This window comes from Loxodonta africana, chromosome 3, assembly GCF_030014295.1.
Source record: "Loxodonta africana isolate mLoxAfr1 chromosome 3, mLoxAfr1.hap2, whole genome shotgun sequence".
Taxonomy (NCBI): Eukaryota; Metazoa; Chordata; class Mammalia; order Proboscidea; family Elephantidae; genus Loxodonta; species Loxodonta africana.
Genome location: NC_087344.1, coordinates 145,439,753 through 145,454,876, shown reverse-complemented (window position 1 = coordinate 145,454,876; position 15,124 = coordinate 145,439,753). Strand labels below are relative to the sequence as shown.

At 38.4% G+C, this 15,124-nt stretch overlaps 1 protein-coding gene across 12 annotated transcripts in view; it reads left to right on the top strand.

Moving 5' to 3' along the window:
• Positions 1-15,124, top strand: part of BTBD8 (BTB domain containing 8) — a 95,895-nt gene that overhangs the window by 20,568 nt on the left and 60,203 nt on the right. For 9 of the 12 annotated variants that reach the window (XM_064282287.1, XM_064282286.1, XM_064282284.1 and 6 more), the window contains 2 exons: positions 390-625; positions 12,886-13,003. In XM_064282287.1, coding sequence (XP_064138357.1) covers positions 390-625; positions 12,886-13,003 — 354 coding nt within the window. Of the gene's footprint in view, positions 1-389; positions 626-3,065; positions 3,174-12,885; positions 13,004-15,124 lie in introns of those variants that run through there. The other 3 variants (XM_064282285.1, XM_064282294.1, XM_064282295.1) reach the window with 3 other exon arrangements.

The following is a 15,124-nucleotide window of genomic DNA, read 5'->3' as shown; positions in this document are numbered from 1 at the left end:
GTTTGGTGGAATTAACCACCGAAGCTGTCTGCCCATGGACTTGTGATTTTTTTGGTCACTGATTCAGTCTCTTGTTATAGGTCTGTGGAGACACTGTATTTTTTCTCAAGTCATTTTTTTGTAATTTGTGTGTTTCCAGAAATTTGTCCATTTCATCTAGGTTATCTAATTAGTTGTTACATTGTGAAGTGTAATTTATTATGTTTTAACATTTAAAAAACGTATAGGCTACTTTTCTGCTGTTTTAGATTGACCTTTCTCCACTTAGTCCTGATTAAAATGGCTTTAATATTATGTAATTGTAATATATGAAATCAGCATGTTGGGAAATTAGCTTTTAAGAATCATCAACATTATTTTAATTAAGTGTATTACATTTTGTCTTTTAGGATTGTATATTCATCAAACAGAAACATAAAAAGCTATGAAGACGAAATTCTTATGAAAAAGATACTAGAGAGAGGGTTATCACCAAAGAAACCTGACTTAAATCCTGGAAAGTGTATTGACAATGATGGAAGATCATCTGTAGAATTCTTAGGTAAAAAGTTATCTGATCGTTCCCTTCTGAAGAATGACATTTCAGAGGATATCAGCGATAAAGAAAAAAGTTTAATTTCTACTGGTGAGGTATTTTTTTGTGGATTTTTACAAAATTTTATAGCCATGAAAATAATTATGTACTGATACTATTAAAGAAAGCAAACTTCATAGATCTGCTGTACTGATTGTATAAGCATGGGGAAATGAAAATGCTGGTATGATCAACTCCCAGTTTTCCCAAGCAGTTAAAGATGAAGTTATAATGGAAAAATCCACACAGAATTCACACTTCACCTTTTAAGCATTCCAGCCTCCACCTGTTACCATTCTTGTTCTAATCTACACCAATAAAGAAGCTTTAGTAGACCTATAGAGTCAGTTCTGCTGTAAAACAATATATACATTCCTTAAAAAAAAAAAAAAGCCACGCAGCACAAAATCACCAATAGGTGAAAACTTTATTGTTGCCATATAAGAAAACAATAACAATGGTAGCATGGTTTTACATATGTTAAATGGTTAAGTACGTAAATACTATGATAAATATGACACTTTGCCTTGAAAAGACTTGAAGTTTGCTTATGGAAGTGGGTATTGGAAAGACTGTTGTTTTCGAATGGGTGAAAGGAGGATTTAAGTATATAGACATACCCTTTGGTTAGCATCTGTAGCACTTAACCACTATGCCACCAGGGTTTCCTGTAGATATACATATACAAATAATAATTTTTAATTTAATATTATTATTTTTATAATATTTTATTGAGTTTTTGTTGAAAGTTTGCACAGCAAGTTAGGTTCCCATTTGACAATTTCCACACAAAGTGTTCAGTAACATTAGTTACATTTATCACAATGTGTCAGTGTTCTCTTTAATTATGTTCAGTTTGTTCACTTTCCAGTACACTAGTTTCCCTGCCCTCTTATCTTTTCATCTTTGCGTTTGAGTAATTGTTGACCTTTTGGCCTCATACACATGGTTTTTAAGTAGGGCACTGATCTTACGGGTCATGTCCTTTATTTTGTGTGCCACTCTACTAAAAGGTGATATCAGGTTAGGCTCAGTTCTAGGTTTAAAGAGTGTCTCAGGGTGATAGTCTCAGGGAGTCCTCTGATCTCGAGTGTTCCAGTTTGCCTGGCTTTTTTTTTTTTTTTTTTTTAATAAGGATTTGAGTTCTGCTCCATAATATTTTCCCATTCTATCTGGTTTCAACTATTGTGTCCCTATACAGAATCGTCAGTGATTGTCACTGGGTACCATCTAGTTCTTCTGGTCTCAGGAGAGATGAGGTTGTGGCTCATGTAGACATGTTTCTTTTCTGTGCTTTTGGTTACCTTCTTACAGTTTTTCTCCTGGTGAGTAGAAACCCACAGTTGTGTCTTAGATGGCCGATCGCAAGGTTTTAAGACCCCAGATGCTACTCGCTTCACTAGGATACAGATCATGATTTTTGTGAACTTTGTCATGACAATTGACTGAGTCGTATCATGAGACTATTGCCCTACAAAGCTATAGATATTCTGACAAGAAACATGAGGTGTCTGAATCAGAGAACAGACCATTTATTACTTACAGAGCACATTAGCACCAGTTTCTAAGCCCTCATCGCCATGATGTGATGCACTGAGGGCCTGATGTTACCCTGCATGTGCAGTGGGATTGCACTGTAGGAAAGGAATCCCAAAATTAGGAGACTCTAAGCTTTTATAAGCTGCTAACACATCTGCCCATCATCCCCTCCAGAGAGAGAGACTTTTACTTTGGAAGGTAAAAAAAACCCTTCTCTGGGAGGGGAGGGGAAAGTCTGTAGATTCCTCACCTTGTAATGTAAGGAAATGACTCCATGAGGGAGGTGTCTAAATCTTTCCGAAGCAGTGCATTAGCCCACTTTGCTTGCTGTTCAGTCATCCTTTAACCAAGTTTGTCAGTGTTCAGCTCAGAAATCCCATACCACGTAGAAATACAAAAATATTCATAGAAAATGATCCAACAGTTGGTTATCTGAAATCAGTTGGATGTTTGGAACACCAGATATGAGTGGGTATAACTTGTAACACATACAGTGAACTTAGGTATCTGAGACATATTTGAGAGGTGAGTGTATGTTTGTGTATTCTTAGATGGCTTGGTTCAGCTGGTTGCAGTTCCCTGCATTAATTTAGTGTTTCTCGTGGATGAAATTGCACATAACCAAATGCAAAATTCATGTTATGTTCAAATTGTTCCTACTGTATCAATTGTATTGGATCAAATTCATGTTTTCATAGCAAGTATTATAGCAAAATTGACTACATATTAAAGAGCCCTGTTAACTTCTTGTTGTTAGGTGCCATTGAGTCAGCTTTGACTCATAGTGACTCTTTGTACAACAGAACGAAGCACTCCCTGGTCCTGCACCACCCTCACATTCGTTGCTGTGTTTCAGGCCATTGTTGCAGCCACTGTGTCAATGTTTCAACAAACGGATGCAGTGCTCGAAGTGCTTACTCCTCTATGCCAAGAAATTTGGACAACAACTGACTGAAAGAGATCCATATTCATGCCCATTCCAAAGAAAGGTGATCCAATGAAGTGCAGAAATTATCAAATAATATCATTAATATCACATGCAAGTGAAATTATGCTGAAGGTAATTCAAAACCAGGGATTTGAACCTGTTCTTCCTGTTTCAGCCATGGCCAAGGAAGTGACACTGGAACAGATCCAAATTTTTAGAATAATTGGACAGTACAGTAGTTGGAATGGGACAAATTATGGGTCAAAGCCCTGCTAGAAACTTCGGGCAGCGTACATGGTGCATAGCAACCAAGTCTCTTGCCCTTTGGATTTTGCATAGAGTGGGGAGCAGTGAGACCCTGCTCAAAGGTGGAAGCCAGACATGCTGCTTTGAATGTACATTGCTCTACTGCCTCGTCCCACGCATCAGGTTCCTGTAAAGGCTCACTATGCCTCTTCCGAGTCTTTGATTCCAGGGCTTTGAGCCATAATTTTCTCTGTTCTAGATCACCCAATTTATAAAAATTCAGGTCTGTTCTGGTTTCGCTTAATCAGCCATGAATGAACCAGTTTGAAGCCCTGTTCAAAAATGGCTGTAGTAGTATGTTGACAGGGAACTGCCAGAAATTCAAGCCAGATTCAGAAGAGGATGTGGAGCTAGGGTTATCATTGCTGATGTCAGGTGGATCCTGGCTGAAAGAAGAGAGTACCAGAAAGATGTTTGCCTGTATTTTATTGACTATGCTAAGGCATTCGACTGTATTGATTATAACAAATTATGGATGACATTGCAAAGAAGGAGAATTCCAGAACACTTAGTTTTGCTTATGTGGAAACTGGACATAGACAAAGAGGCAGTCATTCAAGCAGAACAAGGGGATATACTGTGTGGTTTAAAGTTAGGACCGGTATGTGTCAGGGTTGTATCCTTTCACCATACCCATTCAATCTGTATGCAAAGCAGATAATCTAAGAAGCTAGACTATAGGAAGAAGAACGTGGCATCAGGATTGGAGGAAGACTCATCAACAACCTGCGTTATGCAGATGGCACAACGTTGCTTGCTGAAAGTGAAGAGGACTTGAAGCATTTACTGATGAAGATCAAAGACTACAGCCTTCAGTTTGGATTATACTCCAACATAAAGAAAACAAAAATTCTCACGACTGAACCAATAAGCAAAATCATGGTAAATGGAGAAAATGTTGAAGTTGTCAAGGATTTCATTTTACTTGGTCCATGATCAACACTGATTGAAGCAGCAGTCAAAAAATCAAACGACTTGTGGGATTCATACCAGGTATGCAGGGATGGTTCAACATTAGAAAAACAATTAATGTAATCCATCATATGAATAAAACAAAAGACAAGAACCACGTGATTTTATCAATCAATGCAGAAAAGGCATTTGATAAAGTTCAACACCCATTCATGATGAAAACACTCAGCAAAGTAGAAGTAGAAGGAAAATTCCTCAACATAATAAAGGGCATTTATACGAAGCCAATAGCTAACATCATCCTAACTGGAGAGAGTCTGAAAGCATTCCCCTTGAGATCGGGAACCAGGCAAGGATGCCCTTTATCACCACTCTTATTCAACGTTGTGCTGGAGGTCCTAGCCAAAGCAATTAGGCTAGATAAAAAAATAAAGGGCATCCAGATTGGTAAGGAAGAAGTAAAAGTATCTCTATTTGCAGATGGCATGTTCTTATACACAGAAAACCCCAAGGAATCCTCAAGAAAACTACTGAAACTAGTAGAAGAGTTCAGCAGAGTCAGGATACAAGATAAACATAGAAAAACCAGTTGGATTCCTCTACACCAATAAAAAGAACATTAGAGAGGAAATCACCAAATCAATACCATTTACAGTAGCCCCCAAGAAGATAAAATACTTAGGAATAAATCTTACCAGAGATGTAAAAGACCTATACATAGAAAACTACAAGACACTACCACAAGAAACCAAAAGAGACCTACATAGGTGGAAAAACATACCTTGCTCCTGGATAGGAAGACTTAACATTGTAAAAATGGCTATTCTGCCAAAAGCGACCTATAGATACAATGTAATTCCGATCCAAATTCCAACGACATTTTTTAATGAGATGTAGAAACAATCACCAACTTTATATGGAAGGGAAAGGGGCCCCAGACAAGTAAAGCATTACTGAAAAAGAACAAAGTGGGAGGCCTCACTCTACCTGATTTTAGAATCTATTATAACCATGACAGTAGTCAAAACAGCCTGGTACTGGTACAACAACAGATACATGGACCAGTGGAGCAGAATTGAGAATCCAGACATAAATCCATCCACATATGAGCAGCTGATATTTGACAAAAGCCCAAAATCAGTTACATGGGAAAAAGACAGTCTTTTTAACAAATGGTGCTGGCATAACAGGATACCCATCTGCAAAAAAATCTCACACCGTGTACAAAAAAACTAATTCAAAATGGATCAAAGACCTAAATATAAAATCTAAAACAATAAAGATCATGGAAGGAAAAATAGGGACAATGCTAGGAGCCCTAATACGTGGCATAAATGGTATACAAAACATTACTAACAATGCAGAAGAGAAACTAGATAACTGGGAGCTCCTGAAAATCAAACGCCTATGCTCATCCAAAGACTTCACCAATAGAGTAAAAAGATTACCTACCTAAAAGTTTTTAGCTATGACATTTCCATTCAGCGCCTGATCTCTAAAATCTACATGATACTGCAAAAACTCAACTACAATACAACAAATAACCCAATTAAGAAATGGACAAAGGACATGAATAGACACTTCACTAAAGAAGACATTCAGGTAGCTAACAGATACATGAGGAAATGCTCATGATGATTAGCCATTAGAGAAATGCAGATCAAAACTACAATGAGATTCTATCTCACTCCAACAAGGCTGGCATTAATCCAAAAAACACAAAATAATAGATGTTGGAGAGGTTGTGGAGAGACTGGAACACTTATACACTGCTGGTGGGAATGTCAAATGGTACAACCACTTTGGATATCGATTTGGCGCTTCCTTAAAAAACTAGAAATAGAACTACCGTACGATGCAGCATTCCCTTTCCTTGGAATATATCCTAGAGAAATAAGAGCCTTTATACGAACAGATATATGCACACCCATGTTCATTGCAGCACTGTTTGCAGTAGCAAAAAGATGGAAGCAACCAAGGTGCCCATCAACAGATAAATGGATAAATAAATTATGGCATTTTCACACAACGGAATATTACGCATCAATAAAGAACAGTGATGAATCTGTGAAACATTTCATAACATGGAGGAATCTGCAAGGCATTATGCTGAGTGAAATTAATCAGTTGCAAAAGGACAAATGTTGCATAAGACCACTATTATAAGAACTCGAGAAATAGTTTAAAGAGAAGAGAATGATCTTTAACGGTTATGAGAAGGGGGAGGGAGGGAGGGAGGAGGGGAGAGGGCTTTCACTAATTAGGTAGTAGACAAGAACTATTTTAGGTGAAGGGAAAGACAACACACAGTACAGGAGAGGTCAGCACAACTGGACTAAACCAACAGCAAAGAAGCTTCCTGAATAAACTGAACACTTCGAAGTCCAGCATAGCAGGGGCAGGGGTTTGAGGACCATGGTTTCAGGGGACATCTAAGTCATTTGGCATAATGAAATATATTAAGAAAACATTCTGCATCCCACTTTGGAGAGTGATGTCTGGGGTCTTATACACTAGCAAGTGGCCATCTAAGATGCATCAATTGATCTGAACCTACCAGGAGCAAAGGAGATGAAGAATACCAGAGACACAAGGTAATTATGAGCCCAAGATACAGAAAGGACCACATAAAGCAGAGACTATATCAGCCTGAGACCAGAAGAATTAGATGGTACCTGGCTACAACAGATGACTGCCCTGACAGGGAACATAACAGAGAACCCCTGAGGGAGCAGGAAAGCAGTGGGATGCAGACCCCAAATTCTCATAAAAAAACCAGACTTAATGGCCTGACTGAGACTAGAAGGACCCAAGAGGCCATGGTCCCCAGACCTTCTGTTAGCCCAAGACAGGAACCATTCCCAAAGCCAACTCTTCAGACGGATTGGACTGGACTATGGGATAGACAATGATACTGGTGAAGAATGAGCTTCTTGGATCAAGTAGACACATGAGACTATGTTGGCATCTCCTGTCTAAAGGGGAGATGAGAGGGTAGAGGGGATAGAAGCTGGCCAAATGGACATGAAAAGAGAGAGTAGAGGGAAGGAGTATGCTGTCTCATTAGGGGGAGAGCAATTAGGAGTATATAGCAAGGTGTTTATAAATTTTTGTATGAGAGTCTGACTTGATTTGTAAACTTTAACTTAAAGCACAATAATAATTAAAAAAAAAATCAAAAGGCTTATTGCACTGGGCAAATCTGTTGCAAAAGACCTCTTTAAGTGTTAAAAAGCGAACATGTCCCTTTGAGGAATAAAGTGTACCTGACCCCAAGCCATGGTATTTTCAGTCACCTCCTATGCATGGAAAAGCTAGACAATGAATAAGGAAGACTGAGGAAGAATTGATGAATTTGAATTATGGTGTTGGCAAAAAATATTGAATATACTATGGACTGCCAGAAGAATTTGGAAGAAGTACAGCCAGAATGCTCCTTGGAAGGGAGGATGGTGAGACTTCATCTCATGTACTTTGGACATGTTAGGAGGGACCAGTGCCTGGAGAAGAACATCATGCTTGCTAAAGTAGAAGCTCATTGAAAAAGAGGAAGACCCTCAACGAGATAGATTGATCCTGTGACTTGTTAACTTAGGGATTCTATTATTGGTGTTTAGTGCAACAACAATAAAAACAACTGAACTAATTTAAGATCAGTTTGATTCCTTTTATGTTACATTCATAGTGTCTAATTATGGTGAGTGAATGAATCAGTCAGTAGGCATCCTAGGTTTTGAGGTAGATGTAGTCGTATATTTTATCTCATTTAGTCTCAAATAGTCTTAAGAGGTAAATTGTTACAGACTGATTGTTTAGATGAGGACTCTAAGACTCAGAGCATAAGAGACTTTCCCATTGCCATACAGATGGAGAAGTTGGCAGAGTTAGTATTTGATACCATTTATAAAAAAAATTTTTTTTTTCTGGTTAGGATGCTCCTACGGCCCCACAGCAGGCCTTTAAAGTGGCCAAACTGTTGTGAATGTAAGTGAAAAGACCTCATTTACCTCTCAGCCCCCTATATATTAGACTACCTCTCTATCATTCCATGGAAAGCCCTCATGTTCACCAGTGGTAACCTTCCAGTTGACAGTTTAACAGATGTTTTTTGTCCACGTCTTATTTATTAACTAGTTTTTCATATTGTCAGTGCTGCCTTCCATGAAACTTCCTCTGGCTCCTCCTGACTTTTCTTCTTGACCACTGCTTAGTCTCCTTCACTGGCTCATCCTTCTGCTCCTTAAGTAATTGATATTCTTCTTCTTTTTTTTTTTTTTTTTGCTGTTTATAACCAACTACTGACTAGACATATGTGCTTAAATATACCTTAAATATCTCAAATGTAACCTATCCTAAACTGACCTAATCACCAACCTCCCCCAACCTTTTCTTTTCTTAAACACTGTATCATTGTGAATTATATCACCATCTTTCTACTCATTTCTTATCCTTCATTCCATGTTGATGACCATGTCTGTTGATTTATCTCCTAAATATCCTTAAATATTTCTCTTTATCCTCCAGCCATTTCTTTAGCTTAGGACTTCCAGTTAGAGCTTTACGTTTTTCCTTCAAACGTTTTTGTTATATAATATATGGTATTTAATATATTCAACAGATATTTACCAAGGATCTGCTATGTGCCAGGCACGGTTCTAGATCTGAGGGGTACCTCAGTGACTAAAACAGACTTCCAGTCCTTTTGAAACTTATATTCTAGTTAGGCGCAGTGGGGTGGGGTGGAGATAAACAGTAAACAATAAGCATAGTAAAAAAGTTAGAAGGTGGTGTGCTATAGAAAAAAAACAATAGAAAGGGGAATTGGGAGTACTGGTGATTACAGTTATAATTTTAGATAGAGTGGTCAGGGTTGGCCTCATTGAAAAGGTGACATTTAAGGAAAGATTTGAAAGAGGTGAGGGAGTTAGCTATGTGGACCTCTGGAAGAAGAGTGTTCAAGGCAAAAGAAGGGGCAGTACAAAGATCTTAAGATGGGAACATACTTGCCACATTGGAGGGATAGGAAAAAGTTCAGTGTGGAAGTAAGCAAAAAAGTAGGCAATGAGGTCAAAGAGATCATGGAGAGCCAGATGAATTAACACTTTAAAAAGATGGCTTTGGATGCTTTGTTGAAAATAGACTGTGAAGGTGAAGGGTGGGAGACCATTTAGGAGGTCATTGTAGAAACCCAGGTGATGATGGTGGTTTGGACCAGGGTGGTAGCAGTGGAGATGGTGAAAAGTAGTTGGATTCTGGATCTGTTTTTGAAGGTAGAGCCAATAATGGCATTCTGGTTTATTCTCTAAGCATGTAAATTTAATTATTGGTAATCTGTCCCCAGTAACTGATCCTTATCAGATATCCTGACTAGATAATTTCTGAACCTGCAAAGTTGTGTTACACAATATAGCAGTTTCCTTCCTTCTTTTCTGTCTCTTTCCCTCTCTTCCTTCCTTTCCATGTATGCATGTCTTATATGTTACTTCCCACTGCCTAAAGGCATTTTTTTTTTGCATAGAGATAATTTTTTAAACATTTGTTTTCTATACTTTTCCATACTGTATACAGTGCTAAACTCATAATCAGTACTTTATACGTATTCATTGATTTCAGTTGGATTTCTGTCAGTATACAGATTGTGCTAGCCACATATCCATGATGTAGGGAACGGGAAAGAATTTAGTACTGAGAAAGAACATCAAAATTGGAAATTTTTCTAACTTTGTAACTGAGATGTTCATGAATGGCTTCATTTTTAGTGTACAACTTTGTAATAATATTACCCATATTTAAATGTATGTCTGTATTTAAACATATATCTATACAGGCATGCCTCGAAGATATTATGGGTTCAGTTCCAGACTACCACAATAAAGCAAATATCTCAATAAAGCGAGTCACATGAATTTTGAGGTTTCTCAGTGTATCTAAACGTTATGTTTATGCTAGGCTGTAGTCTATTAAGTGTGCAGTAGCGTTGTCTAAAAAAAAACAATGTACATACCTTAATTAAAAAATACTAAATTGCTAAAAAATTCTAAATATCATGTGAGCCTTCAGCAAGTCGTAAACTTTTTCCTGGTGGAGGGTCTTGTCTCGATGCTGATGGCTGCTGACTGATCAGGGTGGTGATTGCTGAAGGTTGGGGTGGCTGTGGCAATTTCTTAAAATAAGGCAACCGTGAAGTTTGCTGAATTGATTGACGCTTCCTTTCACGAAAGGCTTCAGCCTAGCACGCGATGCTGTTTGATGGCATTTTACCAACAGTAGAACTTCGCTCAAAATTGGAGTCAATCCTCCCAAACCCTGCTGCTGCTTTATCAACTAAGTGTATGTAATATTCTAAATTCTTTGTTGTCATTTCAACAGTGTCCATAGCATCTTCACTAGGAGTAGTTTCCATTTCAAGAAACCACTTTTCTTTGCTTATCCATAAGAACCAACTCCTCATCCTTTAAAGTTTTATCATAAGATTGCAGGAGTTCAGCCACATCTTCAGGCTCCACTTCTAGTTCTTGCTGTTTCCACCACATCTGCAGTTACTTCCTCCACTGAAGTCTTGAACCCCTCAAATTCATCTATGAGGGTTGGAATCAACTTCTTCCGAATACCTGTTAATGTTGATATTTTGACATGAATCACGAATGTTCTTAATGGCATTTAGAATGGTGAATCCTTTCCAGAAGGTTTTCAATTTACTTTGCCCAGGCTACCAGAGGAATCACTGTCTATGGCAGCTATAGCCTTACGAAATGTATTTCTTAAATAGTAAGACTTGAAAGTCAAAATTACTCCTTGATGCATGAACTGCAGAATGGATGCTATGTTAACAGGCATGAAAACAACACTAATCTCCTTGTACATCTCCATCAGAGCTCTTGGCTGATCAGGTGCGTTGTCAATGAGCAGTAATATTTTGAAAGCAATCTTTTTTTCTGAGCATTAGGTCTCAACAGTGGGCTTAAAATATTTAGTAAACCATGTTGTAAACATATATGCTGTCATCCAGGCTTTGTTGTTTATCTATACAGCACTGGCAGAGTAGATTTAGCATAATTCTTAGGGGCCCTAGGATTTTCAGAATGGTCAATGAGCATTGGCTTCAACTTAAAGTCACCAGCTGCATTAGTCCCTAACAAGAGAGTCAGCCTGTCCTTTGAAGCTTTGAAGCCAGGCGTTGACTTCTCTGTAGCTGTGAAGGAAACCCTGATGGTGTAGTGGTAAGGTGCTATGGTTGCCAACCAAAAGGTCGGCAGTTTGACTCCACCAGGTGCTCCTTGGAAACTCAAGGAGGCAGTTCTACTCTGTCCTATAGGGATGCTATGAGTCAGAATCAACTCGGTGGCAGTAGGTTTGGTTTTTTGTTTGGGTAGCTATGAAAGTCCTAGACGGCATCTTCTTCTAATGTATGGTTGTTTTGTCTATGTTAAAAGTTGTCATTCAGTGTGGCCGCCTTCATCAGTTCTCTCAGCCAGATCTTCTGGACAACTCACTGCAGCTTCTGCATCAGCACTTGCTCCCTCACCTTGCACTTTAATGTTATGGAGACAGCTTCCTTCCTTACACCTCGTGAACCAACCTTTGGTAGCTTCAGACTTTTCCTCTGTAGCTACCTCACCTCTCTCAGCCTTCACAGAGCTGAAGAGAGTTGGGGCCTTGCTCTGAATTAGGCTTTGGCGTAAGGGACTGTTGTGGCTGGTTTGACCTTCTATCCAGACCATTAAAACTTTCCCCATATCAGCAATAAGGCTGTTTTGCTTTTTTATCATTTGTGTGTTCACTGGAGTAGCACTTTTCCGTTCCTTTGAGAACTTTTCCTTTGCATTCACACATTCGCTAACTGTTTGGTACAACAGGCCTGGCTTTTGACCTATCTCGGCTTTTGACACGCCTTCTTCTATAAGCTTAATCATTTCTAGCTTTTGATTTAAAGTGAGAGATGTGTGACTCCTCCTTTCACTTGAACACTTAGAGGCTATGGTAGGGTTATTAATTAGTCTAATTTCAATATTGTGGTATCTCAGGGAATAGGGCTGCCCGAGAAGAGGGAGAGGGATGGGGGAATGGTTGGTTGGTGGAGCTGTCAGAATACACACAGCATTTATTAAGTTCACTGTCATATGGGTGTGGTTCATGATGTCCCAAAATGATTACAATAGTAACATCAAAGATCACTGATCACAGATCACCATAACAGATACAATGATAATGAAAAAGCTTGAAATATTGTGAGAATTATCAAACTGTGACACAGGCACACAAAGTGAATACATGCTGTTGGAAAATGGCGCCAATAGACTTGGCTCGATGCAGGACTGTCACAAACCTTCAATTCATAAAAAATGCCACATCTGCAAAGCACAAGGAGATATATAAATAAATGAGATATGCCCGTATTTAAATGCAAGTACAAACTATATTTCAAAGCAGAAATTATTGATAATTTTAAAATTTCATTTTTTTTTTAATTTACTGCTTAAATATTTCAGTCACAGCTGCTCACTCTCAGAGCAGTTAATTGAGATAATTATGTGGAAAAACCTTTTGTTAATATTAGAATATAAAATTTTTGAATGTCTATAATTTTAAAGAAATCAATTTTTAGTCATATTTTTTTCTTTTAAAGATAATTATGACTTGGAACCTGCATCTGAATTAGGAGAAGATTTATTGAAACTTTATGTGAACCAGTGTTGCCCAGATATTGATATTTATGTTGATGGAAAAAGTTTTAAAGCTCACAGGTAAATAGAAATATGATTGATTTCAACGGTATGGTGGGATGGTTGTCTTTTTCTAGCACAGTGGTTTTTAAGCTCTGAGTCTCACAGGCCACTGGGGTTCCACAGTGATGCCTCAGGGGGTCTCTGACACGGGAAGTTGGCCATTAGGGCGTTCTGCCTGCAGGCTCACACGTGCACCCGTGCACTCACATACCCACACAGACCTGCTTCAGCCAGAGCAGGTCCTCTGTCATCTCTGCTTTACATCGGAAATGAATCTAAAACTTCATTCGAAGAAAATGTTCTGTTGCCTAAAATAGGTTTGAAAACCACTGTTGCAGAAAATTTAGTTAAATGCAGTTTTTAATTTCACAGGCATTATACTATTGAGGATGACTGTTTCTACATGAATGGCACATCTTCTCTGAATGCATTTTGGCTCAAATTCTGTGATTCAAAATAGATGATACTGATGAATAGCACTGATGAGGAGTTTTAGGACTTCAGTGTACTAAAAAAAAAAAATTATTCTGCTGTTGAATTGGATTGTTTAAAGATTCCAGATTTTAAATTGAATCTTGCTCCCTGTTTGGTCAGGCTCTTTTGATTCCAAGTCACAGAAATCTGCTTAAAAGAAGAAAAAATATTAATAAGAAATACAGGTTATTGTCTGTTGGAACTCAAAGGAAATAAATACAGCTGGGCTTCACAATGGACCAAAATGAGAACCAGGAAACTGAGGAACCCAGATAGTTATCCTCCCTCCCTTTCTTTGGGTTTCAGATAAGGTGTTGATAAGAAGTTGTTCTGATACTCCTGCAGAGGAAGATACAGACTGTTTACAGTGGCAAGGAGCAACCACACCTTCTAGGTTCAAGAGTGCACAACCTTTATTTTTTTTTTAGGCTATAGGAGTCCATTACCAGAAACCACAGTGTTAATGTTTGTGCTCTCAAAAGTCATACTCGTTTTGCCAGTTAACTGACAGTAGTGCATTGCTGTACTCTAGGATTGCCAGTTTTGAACCAGACTATTTACTATTCAGTATTTGAAGTGCACATATTAATCTCTGGGAACATGTATTTTGTAAATATATATACACGTATTTCCAATTCTTATGTAATCTCCACTACATACAGGAAATATGGAATGTAAATGATTAGTGTATTTTCCATAGCCTGGATGTATATTTTCCCAACATTGTGTGTATGTATGTTGTTCTTCTCCTCCCGCTTCTTCTCCCCCTTCCTTATTTTCTTTCTTCTCCCCATCATTGTCTCACCATTGTCTTCTTCTTCCTCTTCTCACAATTTTATCTTAAAAATTAATTTAATTTTGTGTTCAAGTTTTTCTTCAAACCATATGGATATCATACCAAAGTTCTTTTTTTTTTTGGTACATCTTATCATTAGTAATATGTACTACAGGCAGTGTTGCAGCGTGTAATTTGCTATTATCATTCTCAGATGCTCACTTGCAGATGTAAGTTGGGGACTATCCGTATTGTCTAAGTGCTTACTGTCATCTTCATCATCCAGATGATAGGCCCTTGATACAAGCTTCTGTGTGGACGGCAGCAACAGACTCCGTGCCCCATTACTTTGGTGAGACAAGGAGAGAAACAGGGTCTGAGTCACTTGGCTTTCTGCTAGTCCAAGGCGGAGGGATAGCAGTAGGCCTCTAGGGGAGACCACATTAACTGGACTCTTCTGTTACGTAGACCTTTCCCTCCGCAAAGCACAAATCCCCTGCCCTTCCCTTTTGTCCTCGTTTATCTCTAATACTTCTGTTCAAAACAAATGAGGAGAGTTCTTTTTGTTATTTTGAGGGAGGGGTATGATAAAAGAAGGGCCCATTAGATTTCATGGATCCCATTTGTTAAGTTTCGCTACAAGTTCACTGTGTATTACTGCCTGAGATACCAATATACATTACCTCTTGGTGTGAACTTCTCTAACATTGCCTTTCTGCCAAAAGTACTCTCAGCAGCTAGATGAATACCATCTTGATGTCATGTATTTCTGTTTATATTCCCTCCTGTCACCTTCAGTGTACCCTTAAGCACCTACTTGACCCACTCCATTGCTGCCTGGCCATTTTATCATGTGATTTATTGTTTTAAAGTTTTCTGAGAGAAGTCAA